Below are 11,794 nucleotides of genomic sequence, written 5' to 3'. Positions count from 1 at the left end.
TTTTTAAAGAGACATTCCCTTTGGTAAAAAATATTTTCCTTCATATTAATGGTTTTTTAATTTAAATGGTAGGTTAGGTTAGGTTTAGACGTTTTCGTCCATTGTAATACCACAGGAACAGAAGAAGGAAGATGCCTTCTAGTTCCTACAGTTAAACCATCAAGATCGCTTTAAAAAGCCCAATAACTTGCGAATGTTCACATCCGCTAAATCAGACAGGTCCTCAAAGAAATGAGAACCTAAAGTGGAACTCCTAACTACTTGTACGGGACACACACAAGAAGAATACATTCTCTATTCTAGCCAATGACAGCAGAGCAGCAGACCTCTTCAAGTCTAGATTAGGCCATAGTTTTGGAATGCTCACAGCCTCCTCTTTGTGACCATCTATCATTCGTTGTCCTTCGGGTCTGATCCTGTAAACTTGGCTTATATGTCGCTAGAGGCATATCCACAGATTCCAGTGTTCATGGAATATGTACGGTAGTTCCTAGTCTCGCAAGCAGATCCGATTTACAATTCCCTGGGATATCTCTGTGGCCCGGCACCAGAACAGGTGAATTTTGAACTGTTCAGCCATCTCGTTGAGAGATCTGCGACAGTCGAGGGCGGTTTTTGTGTTCAGAAATACGTTCTCCAGGAATTTGATGGCTGCCTGGCAGTCTGAGAAGATATAAATGCCAATCGTCTTAATGACATTATATCTTAGCCATTCCACCGCTTCCTTAATTGCAAGGATCTCTGCTTGATACACACTGCAGTGGTCGGGTAACCTTTTCGATATGACCAGTTCTAGATCTTTAGAGTACACCCCAAAGCCCGCCTGATCGTTTAGTTTGAAACCATCCGTACAGAAGTCTACGTAACTTCTGTTACCAGGGATATCGTAGTTCCGATCGGTTCTATCAGGAATAGGAGTACAGTAATTTTTATCAAAAAGTTAGGGTGTAATCCACACTGCCTGGAACATCGGATATTGTATCAAGGGTACATCAATCCATCATTTGGATCCGGTTAAGTATTGACCAGTAGGTGGATTTATGAAGCGCCGTCCACCAGACCACAACACCATATAGCATTATAGGTCTGACAACTGCAGTATATACCCAATGCATGACACGCTGTCTAAACCCCCAACTTTTGCCAATGGTTCTCTTGCAGATGTATAGGGCAAGATTGGCCTTTCTTGCCCCTTCCAAAATTTTGGATTTGAAGTTCAATTTCCTGTCCAGCAAAACACCCAGGTATTTTGAGCTTTCTGTAAATGGAGCATTCTCTTCACTCAAAGTGACAGGTTCCACTGTAAGCAACTTGTATCTGCTGCTGAAAAGAACTATTCCGTCTTGCACGGATTTATACCCAGACCACTGGCGGTAGCCCACTTTGCACGTAGAGCTTCCTGAAGTATATCTCTTAGAGTGCTGGGAAACTTTCCTCTAACCGCAATTACCACGCCCTCATCATACGCGACCACTTTTACGCCTTTTTCTTCCAGAGACAATAATATATTGTTAATGGCTCTATACCAAATAAGAGCAGATAGTACACCTCCTTGAGGAGTTCCTCTAATAACCATCTTTTTAGATACACAGATCCCAAGCCCGACGTAATGCATCTTTTAGTAAGAAAGTTATTAATAAACTTTCTTATGGTGGAGTTGATGCTTAGAAACTCCAACTCCTTCATGATTGACGTCGGTTTTGCATTATTGAATGCACTTTCAATGTCAAGAAATGCTACCATTGTATATTCCTTGACAGCGAGAGAGCCCTCTATGTAGCCGATTAGGTCGTGAAGGGCAGTTTCAGTGGTTTTACCTTTACTATGTGCATGCTGCTGCCGCGACAAGCGATCTCCAGGGATCTTTGCCTTAAGATATGTTTCTATCAACCTCTCAAGAGTATGTCAGCATTAAGGATGACAGACTAATAGGACGAAAATCGTTCGCCTTCGTGTGGTAGGGTTTTCCTGCTTTCGGAATGAAAATGACCTTCGTGCCTCTCCATCCCACAGGTATATAGGACATTCTGATACAAGCAGAGTATATCTCCCAAAGCCAGGGAAACAGTCTATCAGACACAGCTTGTAATTCAACCGGTGATGGTAAGTTAATAAATCCTTGATTTTGCTTGCGTCTTGTTATTAAAGATAAAAACCTAAAATAGAGGTCAAAATATCGTTGAAGGTTAGGAACCGTAGTTAATGACGCAAAATAGCCTTACAAACAGTAGAGCCTTTAAATTAATTTTTTTAGGTTAAGGAGAAAGGTTTAAATTAAGAATTTTTCATAACAAAATTATTGAACTGTCATCTGTGAAGTAAATAAAAATCAATCGGCGATCAAAAGTTGAAATGTATGGTCATGTCCCATAGTAAGTATGAAATTAAATTTAAGGAAATCATCTTTATTTTAAAGTTTTGTTTCTTTAGCTCGTTGCATTGCTAAAATCCTACGAATAAGGAATAATCATTTCCAACTTTTTTTTCAGTATAGAAAAAAGGCAATTATTTTTGTTATTTTGGACTTTATATTAATCAAAACTATTTTATTTATTTAAATAATGATTTTAAATATTTACAATATTTTTTTATATTAATTACAATGCTAAGATGCGAAGGTACAGCTAAATAATTATTATGATTAGTACAGTTTGTGTGATTATAAAATTTCTAGAATTAATTCTTAAGTTCAAAAGTTTTAAACGTTCTTAACAAAAAATATCGTTAACATTTAAGACGATTTGAATAGTTGGTAATTGGTAATAAATATTTAAACGTACATTGAGATTTTTACACTAACGTATTTACAAATACTACTTAGGGGACTAGTTCTAGAAGGGAAATGGATGCTTCCAGTGATAATAACTTACTACACTATTATATTTTAGTTGTTACTTGTTTATGCCTTATCATAAAATTGCATTTCATATGTATCTACAATAAACTATTGCTAATATGTTTATTATAAGTAGTTTTTATATTTCTCTTACTCTTGTTTAGGATTTATCATAGGATTTCTACACGTATTACTTTGCTTTTTTACTTATACCCTTAATTCATTTCATGTAATAACTGCTGGGTGCTCGTCCCGAGGTGTACGTACTCATGGGTATTCCCTGTGGACCAGGTATGTGACTGCTGCCCATATGTGAGTGAGTGCTTGATGGGTTTTGGGATCCATACAATCGATCTACACTGCTACTGCCAATTCCATTGGCCGAAGGTTCATAGTCGACATCGTAGTAAATTCCAGATTGATTCTGAGTGAAAAATGTTAAAAGAATTATATTATTATTAAATAAGCACGCTATCTTTAAGCGAAGCTTTGCTAAGCTTCGTACAACTGGAGCCAAAATTAGTTTTATTCAAAACTGATATACTATATACTATAACTGAAACTAAGATCGGTCTAAATCGTATATAAAAGGCATATAATCCTGTTCTTTTCATATGGAGGTGGCGATCCTTATCAAGCTCCGGTAGGTGAGCAACAGCGGAACAGGGTGGGCATTCGTTATTTAAAGTCGCCAATAACTCGCCTTGACATATCGAGCATCGTAGGCACTTAGTATTTGTGCAAGAGCCGATGCCACCCGACCTCTCACTGAGACTCTCCACTCGATACCCCTGATTGTCCGCGACTGCAGTTACAGCTACTCCGGATGGAGCATTCCAATATTCGCAACTTGTGGACGCGCCCAGCAACTCGCAGCTAAGCTTCTCGTGACAGCAATGAACACCACACAGATCGGATCTCAATGTTCCAACTCGTGTGGTGCTCACAGCTATCCCGTGCCGGGCCTGTTCTTTAGTATTCCAAATGTGCATTTTGGAACTGATTAATTAAATGTTTTAGCTTCAGCTATTACACACAAATTAATTCAGTTCAAATATTCCAGAACAATTAATGAAATTGCGAACACTATACAGATTATATTTTATGGGAACTTACCGCTATACTGCCATTACTACGTGACTTTGGTCTGGGCACTTGGAAATTTCTCCCCAGCAGGTCTGTACGATCTTCTTCTTCACTTGAACTAGAATTGTCCAAAGTTCGCATGCCATTCGAACGTGAACCAAGTCCCAATCTTCTGAAAGAAAATCTCATTAAATAAAGAAAAGCAGTTGGATTGACTGAAGGCCCAAAATTTTGTACGCACTCATACCGTGGCAACGGAACAGGAGGTGCCAATGTACTGTTATGATGGTGCATCTGCTGCATGGTGCTCTGCATCGATATACCGCCCATGGTACCCATACCCAGGGTCTGTAAGTTGGGGTAAGCGAACATAGCCGATGAAGGTCGAGTGGGTCCTCCAATTGGTTCAGCCTATAAATGAAAACGAGGATTGGTTGTTGATGTGCTAGAATTGAAGGAATCTGGTCTTACGCCATAATGATTAGTTTGAGCCATAACATCTGCTATTTGAGCCCAACGCATACGATCTTCCAGAGTCACTTGATAGCCAGGTTGTGGTAGGGCGGCTGATTTTAAGGGAGCGGTATTCATATACCCAAATACGGGAGAGCCAATGGCATTCTTTTGTTCTCGCTGCCATCTACGTGACCACATAATTAAACAGACCAGAGTCAAAACTATTATGATAACAGCCAACACTGAAGCCCCAATGGCCACGCCCAAGACTTCGCCATCGATTTCACATTGGCCACCATAATGGCTTGAATCACAGGTGCATATTTGAGTACCTTCCTCATTGTAACTGCAAACACCACGACTATTGCAATAAGTTTCGGGACAGGTCTGGCATTCGCGACCAGAACGCAGTGGTTGTTCAGACCAAAGATCTTTGGTGCCTTCCGGACAGGTGCAGCGATAACTACCCCAAGTATTAATACAAGTAGCAGTGGGATGACAATCATTAAGGTCCCGAGCATGACATTCATCTAAATCTCGTAGGGCAGAAATGGCACCTTCTGGAGAGCTTACAAACAGAACGGAATTGCCGATGTTGTTATTGCGTCGATGTAAAACGCCCAGCAAATGTTTTTGTACATCACTGCGCAGATTCGGGCGCAAGGTTTCAACACTTTCATCCAGCTGCAAGATAATGGTATCATTATTTTGAAATTCGAAACCATCGTCTGACTCACCTTAATGGTAAGATTGACAAACACACCACTGCCACCGAGATTAGGGTCTCCACGGTAGATGTTGTTGACTTTAGCTTCCATAAATTCGTCGGAGTATGGTGTCATGGACATGGCAGAATCGATCTACAATCATAAAATATTTAAAGATTAGCAGCCAAAGCTTTTTAATATCGGTAACAGCAGGATGGAGGGTATTTTTGCATTGTTCGACCATTTGGGTGAATAATCAAATTATATATTTTTCACCATATAACGTTGTGTGTCCATCAGTTGGATCATCGGCTCCACCCCCTCCAGAGTGGGTGATAAATGCTTCAGCCATAAAAACATATTAGGCTAAAAATTACAAGGGAGAATGTGCCACTACTGTCTCTGCCAAGGCGAATAGATTTATTCAAAAGTCGCTGGGCACATACAATTGGTACTTTATTTACGTCGCTATTCCACGATAAGACTTTTTATTTAAGCTGTCACTTTCTATATCCATGGGACTTGTCTTTTGTATGTCAAATACGAATAAATCGAAAAAGTTGCATACTCATATTTATTCCGAAATTCATTTGCCATATAAAAATTTTCGGACGTAACACACGATGTGTACAACTTTCAGAGTAACTATTTTTATACCCACCACCAAAGGATGGGGCTATATTTATTTTCTTAATCCGTTTGCAACGCATCGAAATATTCATTTCCGACCCTATAATATATCCTTGGTCCTCGTAAAAATCTAAGAGGATCTAGCCATGTCCGCCCGTTTGTCTGTTGAAATCACGCTACAGTCTTTAACAAGTAAAAAGGCATTAAGTTCGGCCGGGCCGAACTTTAAATACCCACCACCTCGGATATATATGTAAAGCACCTTTTGCCACAATTCGGCGAAAATTGGATAACTTAAGCACCCAAATTCCGCACGGACATTGAGTGGTCTAATATATATGTCACTATTCAATTTTGTAACACAAAATATTGGTCTTTTTTGCAGATATATCCCAATATAAACCGATCTGAACCATATTAAGGTAAATATACCTTTTATGGGCTTCGGTCCCCTTATCGGTCCCCTATTGTGCGATCAGAACCATATTTAGGTCAGATATCGGGGGCTTAAGATAACCCTCTGTTTCAAATTTCAGCGAAATCGGACTATATCTATAGTCCGATCAGAACCATATTTAGATCCTGTGTTGGAGGTCACCGTCCGCCTATGACGCTGAACGCCTGGGTTCGAGAGACCATGGCGAGACCATAAAAAATTTTTTTCACCGGTGGTTTTCCCCTTCCAATGCTAGCAACATTTGTGAGGTACTATGCAATGTAAAACTTCTCTCCAAAGAGGTGTCGCACTGCGGCACGCCGTTCGGACTCAGCTATAAAACGGAGGCCTCTTATCATTGAGCTCAAACTTGAATCGGACTGCACTCATTGATATGTGAGAAGTTTGCCCCTGTTCCTTAGTGGAATGTTCATAGCCAAAATTTGCATTTTTGTTGAGGGGCCTGAAACTACTCACTGTTTCACATTTCAGCGAAATCGGATAAAAACTAAAGCTTTTATGGGCTTTAGACCCTTTATAGGTAGATCGGTCTTTATGACAGCTATATCTAAACATAGTCCGATTTGAACCATATTTAGGTCAGATGTCGGGAGGCTTAAGATAACCCACTGTTTTAAATTTCAGCGAAATCGGTAATAAATAAAGCTTTTATGAGCATTAAACCCTTTATCGGCAGATCGGTCTATATAGCAGCTATATTCAAATGTGGTCCGATTTAGCCCGTTCAACAACTTAACCAGCGTGCATCAAAAAGACGTATCTGTGCCGAATTTCAGCTCAATATCTCAATTTTTGATGGCTGTAGAGTGATTACACCAGACACTGACTGACGGACAGACCGACGGATAGACACACGGGCATCGTTAAATCGTCTTAGAATTTTACGACTATCTGAAATATATATACTTTGTAGGGTCGGAAATTGATATTTCGATGTGCTGCAAACGGAATGACTACGTGAATATCCTACGGTGGTAGGTATAAAAACGAAGATGTTGAGCTGAAACTTTGCACAGATTCTTTTTCGTTTATAAGCAGGTTTAGTTCGAAGACGGGCTATATCGGACTATATCTTGATGTAGCCCCCATATAGACCGATCTTCCGATTTGGAGTCTTAGGCTCATAAGCCAAATCGGATAGTAAATACAGCTTTCATTATCCGATTTGGTTGAAATTTGGACAAACGATTTGTGTTTGTGATTCCCGACATCTGTACCAAATATGGTCCAGATCGGTCAGTACTTTAGCTGCCATATAGACCGATCTCCGGATGGAACGTCCTTTACCCATAAATAGTGCATTTATTCTCCTATTTTGCTGAAATTAAGTAGAGTAAGCTATGTTTGCCACTGTTCTTAAATAGAATGTTCATGGGAAAATTTGCATTTCTAAGCTATGTTAAACCATTCCCCGAATATGGTGCAGATATATTTTGATCTCCCGATTTATAGTCTTGAACCCATAAAAGATTCCTTTAATATCAGATTTTGATGAAATTTTGAATATTGGATTGTGGCGAGTTTGGTCCAGATCGGACTTTATTTCGGTATAGCTGATATAGTTTCAGAATCGTGTATTTTTCACCGGATTTTAACGAAATATTGTTCATATAGACCCTAGGTGTTGGGTTTCCAAAGTTTGGCCTGGACGAACTTAATGCCTTTTTACTTATTGAAATTACATATGACAAGTCTTATCGTGTAATAGCAGCTTTAGTACGAATAACTTCAAACTTACTTTGTTTCAAAATGTCAACTATATCGGATGTCAGAACGATGTCGGCAAGACTTCCCTCAATTTCTATAGAGTTTTCTCAAAAGGCTGGTACTATATTCGTTTTGTTACTTTTTTGAAACACTACACAACTCTCAATGATATTATAATACTTGAAAAATTTTTCATAAATAATGAGGGAATGTCCTACTGAATGAAATCATCAATATAAAGTATCACCCAAAAGATGGGATTGTATGAGTTGTTGTAGAAGAATTTTTATCTGATGAATATAAATTGTCCGCAGGTTGTGATATAAGTTTTGCAATTCCTGTGTGTCTTTTTTATACCCACCACAGAAGGAAATATTCATTTCCGAACCTACAAAATGTTTCCACTAGAGTGTGTTTTTCTTGTTGGTCCCAATAAACGATCGGCAATGAATTATGGCGATCGGTTAACGATAACCAGATATGACAATATGACGTCTTAAAACGAGAATTTTGGATATTAGATTGAAATTCGTAAACAAAGTACACATATATACTTATCGTAAAAACAACGAATGATAGAATTTTGGTGAAAATCCGATTCAAATATAGCTCCCATATATAATGTCCAATTTTCACTTATAAGGATGAAGCAACTAAAATGTTTAAGAGATGTGCACGAAATTTGTTATCTAAAGCCTAACCTAACCTAAGCGACATTTGTTAGCTAATATATATCCTAGAAATATTGAAGAGTTAGTAAACAAGCCTTCAAACATTAATTGTCTGTTTTTGAATGCTAAATCACGGTAGAGAATACACCATACTCACAGCTCTGACAGATTCAAAACTTAGCTGCCCATAGGGTTCACTGGTGCGATCCGCTAATTTGTTATCCCAAACAATGCGATGCTCATAGATTCTGTCAACTCGCATACCAATGTAGAATGTAATAACCCTTCGACAAGGTTCGCGATGTTTCCGACGGGAATAACCTACAAAGAAGGAGAATGAGTTGTTAAATTCGCAGAGACATGTTCGCCCTTACCAGGTCTACAGTGGCAGCTGGAAACACCATTTTCCGTTTTGCAGTACTCATGTTGGGCTTGGTCGCAGGTTGAATCGTCTCCCACTATACAGGTATCAATGCGCACTGGAGGCTGTGTAGTTCGTGGTCTATAATGAGGTCGGGTTGTTCCGACGTTCGTTGTCGTTGGCAGAGACTGTGGAGGTTTCGCGTGTTGAGGTTTGTTGGTGTGTATATCCACAATTTCTGTCTCGGCCACGCCATAACCTACACCGGGCGTATTTTTTTGTGTCACTGGAGTGTTGCCACTACCACCACTACTGACGGCTGTACTAAGGCTTTGATTTGGCTTAGTTGTCGAGGACAAAGTCGTGGCGGGCGGGCCAATTGGAGCGCTGGGAAGTTGTGGTATAGCTGTGGCTGCCATTGGTTGCTGTACATTGCTTGGAGGATCTGTGGGATCACCAAAAAGATTGATGTAAGTACGCTTACCATCTATAGAAACAAAACCATCTTCACCTGAGGCCGACACAATGATATCAGCACCGGCACCACCTCCTGTATCGTAAGCACCATAGGGTTTTATGTTAATTGTTTGCTGGGAGCCACCTTGGGAGCCTGGGCCTTGAATGGCCGAGAGGGTGACATCGAAAATTTCTCCATAGCCAGGTGGCAATTGTTGTCGGGTGGGTTGTATATTTACAGATGGCACCGCAATGTGAGGAATTTGAGGTTGAGGTGGGCGCTGAGGCCGTGGTCGACCGCCAGGCTTAAATTCTGGATCATCCAAAACAATGCCAGGGCGTGGTTGGTATTGAGCCGGCACCGGGGGTGTTGGAGTTGTTAGGTGGGCTTGGTTTTGGTTATTGGAGATGGGTACAGTCTCAGTTGTAGTGGTAGTAGTAGTGGTGGTGGTAGTGGAACTAGTAGAGGTGGTTGAGGTACTGGAGGTGTAAGTGGTTGTGGTTATGGGAACAGAGGTTATTGGTGTAGGAACAATCGTTGTCTCTAAATCTACATGAGACATCGAACTAAGGATACTTGTTTTCAACTGCTGCTCTTTCGTCGTCAAGGGCTTGGTGGATATTGTTGGACTTTTGCCCTTAGTAGCCGGCAAAGTATGCATGGAAGTTGTCGTTACCAATTCGGGTGTTTTACTGGCTGTCATAAAAATAACCTCGTCACCTGTTACATCGGGTCCAGTATTCTCAGTCGCAGCCATGGGCATTGGCAGATACTGTGAACTCACTTGTACCACTGACGGGGGAACATCAGCATTGGCGTTAATTTGCTCTGGAGAGTGCTTCTTTTTATCCGAGTTTTTATGCTTGGTGGGCTTCTTCTTTGTGGTATGACTTTGCTCATCTTTCTTTGCTGGCAAGGCGGGTTGTGTGGGAGGTGTCGTCGAAGGGGCTGCTGGTGTGGGAGGAATGGGAGGTTTATATTCGGCGATTACATCCCTATCTGATGGCGCATTATCGCCATCATTGTCCGACACTTCAATGTATTGCGTATTTAAGTCTTCTCCTGAAAATTCGGAGTCATATGAGGTATCTGTAGGAGATGGTCCATCAATAGTTTCGCTTTTGTCCGATTCTGCGGATGGAATCGCAATGGGACCACTAGCTATGGTGCTGGGTAAGCCGCCTATAGGTTCCTCTTCTTGAGGTGGTTGCATTTGTGCAGTCGGTATGGGTTTGTATTGAGGTATAGGTCTACGCCCCCCAATGGACGTGGTTATAGGTGGGCGGGGCTTATTACGGTGCCATGGCGGTCGGCTACTCACAAAGCCTGGTCTTACGGGCACTATTTGTTCTGGTATAGGCACTCCCGTTATAAACGGTCTTTCGGGTCGGTCGAAAGGATACGGTGCTGGTCTGATAGACGAAGGTCCCTGGTTTTTATGGCCCTCGTACTCAATAGGCAGGGGCTGAGTATCCGAAATTCTGGGTGGTCCCCGATTGTTAATGCGACTAGCTGTGGGTCGACGACCACCCTGAGTATTGGCATGAACGTTAACATTGCCATTGAGCAACTTTACAATACCTGTAATAATGTCTTGGATATCGGGGTTGGGATTTTGGCGCGAATTATGTGTCGATGCGGTAGCAGTAGCTGCTGTCGATGTCACAGAGCTCATGTTGACCAAGGGAGTGTGGGACCCCGACATGGGTTGTCGAAGGTCCCCATTCACTAAAAAAGGACCGGTAGTACTGGCAGGCGTTGCTGCTACGTTAGCCGATTTTCCGCTCCGTAATTTCTTGCTTGTCTCCATATTCTCAATCTCGTGCTCAATGGAACTTGTGGGCTTAATGTTATATTGGAAATAACGTCCAGCCGCAGCTGCATCCTTTTCGGACTCCTTTTCTGGAAACTGAACGTTATTTTGAGCCGATGTAGGGAATTTTTCATTGACAATGGGTAAAGCTGAACGAGGGACACGAGAATGAGTGGTTTCATTATCCCCGGACATCTTAGTGGATTCCACCAGCACCTCTGTCGTGGTTAGTTGATCGCTAATGCTGGCCGTCAAAAACTGTTCCGAAGTTGATGTCAATAGTGGATTGATGGCAACAATTCCCTCATGGCTGCTTGATTTTGGAGACATTTGTGATATGTCATGGACACAATCTGCAATAGAAAAATGTCATGAGTAGTGAGTATTAAAATTTAAAACCATGCAGATATGTTGTTGAAGTAATTAAAGCAATGAAAAAGCCATTTAGCTTCATTACTACTAAGTAACAAAGTCATTATGTGTAAAAAGAAATACTTTAAGAGTTCATGGCCACACAAACAATTGCGAAACTAGTTCTTGCGTAGCTAATAAAAGCCAGGCAAGCCATAGTAACACTTAACAACTTAACTTGTTTTGTACTTTAGTTTTAAAA

General features: G+C 40.9%; 1 protein-coding gene across 5 annotated transcripts in view; it reads right to left on the bottom strand.

Annotated features, from left to right (window-relative positions):
- Nucleotides 1–2,636: 2,636 nt before the first annotated feature.
- Nucleotides 2,637–11,794, bottom strand: part of LOC106085239 (mucin-2) — a 156,517-nt gene continuing 147,359 nt past the window's right edge. Inside the window, exons 3-10 of one of the 5 annotated variants that reach the window (XM_013249380.2) lie at nucleotides 9,423–11,534; nucleotides 8,925–9,356; nucleotides 8,708–8,871; nucleotides 5,116–5,238; nucleotides 4,394–5,062; nucleotides 4,170–4,333; nucleotides 3,953–4,094; nucleotides 2,637–3,260 (exon numbers count right to left, since the gene is read on the bottom strand). In XM_013249380.2, the coding sequence (XP_013104834.2) occupies nucleotides 3,057–3,260; nucleotides 3,953–4,094; nucleotides 4,170–4,333; nucleotides 4,394–5,062; nucleotides 5,116–5,238; nucleotides 8,708–8,871; nucleotides 8,925–9,356; nucleotides 9,423–11,534 (4,010 nt within the window). In that variant the 3' untranslated portion in view covers nucleotides 2,637–3,056. Of the gene's footprint in view, nucleotides 3,261–3,952; nucleotides 4,107–4,163; nucleotides 4,334–4,393; nucleotides 5,063–5,115; nucleotides 5,239–8,707; nucleotides 8,872–8,924; nucleotides 11,535–11,794 lie in introns of all 5 variants that reach the window. The other 4 variants (XM_013249376.2, XM_013249374.2, XM_013249377.2 and 1 more) reach the window with 4 other exon arrangements.

The sequence above is a fragment of the Stomoxys calcitrans genome, chromosome 5 (assembly GCF_963082655.1).
Source record: "Stomoxys calcitrans chromosome 5, idStoCalc2.1, whole genome shotgun sequence".
NCBI classification, from domain to species: Eukaryota; Metazoa; Arthropoda; class Insecta; order Diptera; family Muscidae; genus Stomoxys; species Stomoxys calcitrans.
Note: the sequence above shows the minus strand (reverse complement) of the source record. Positions and strands in the feature narration are given on the sequence as shown.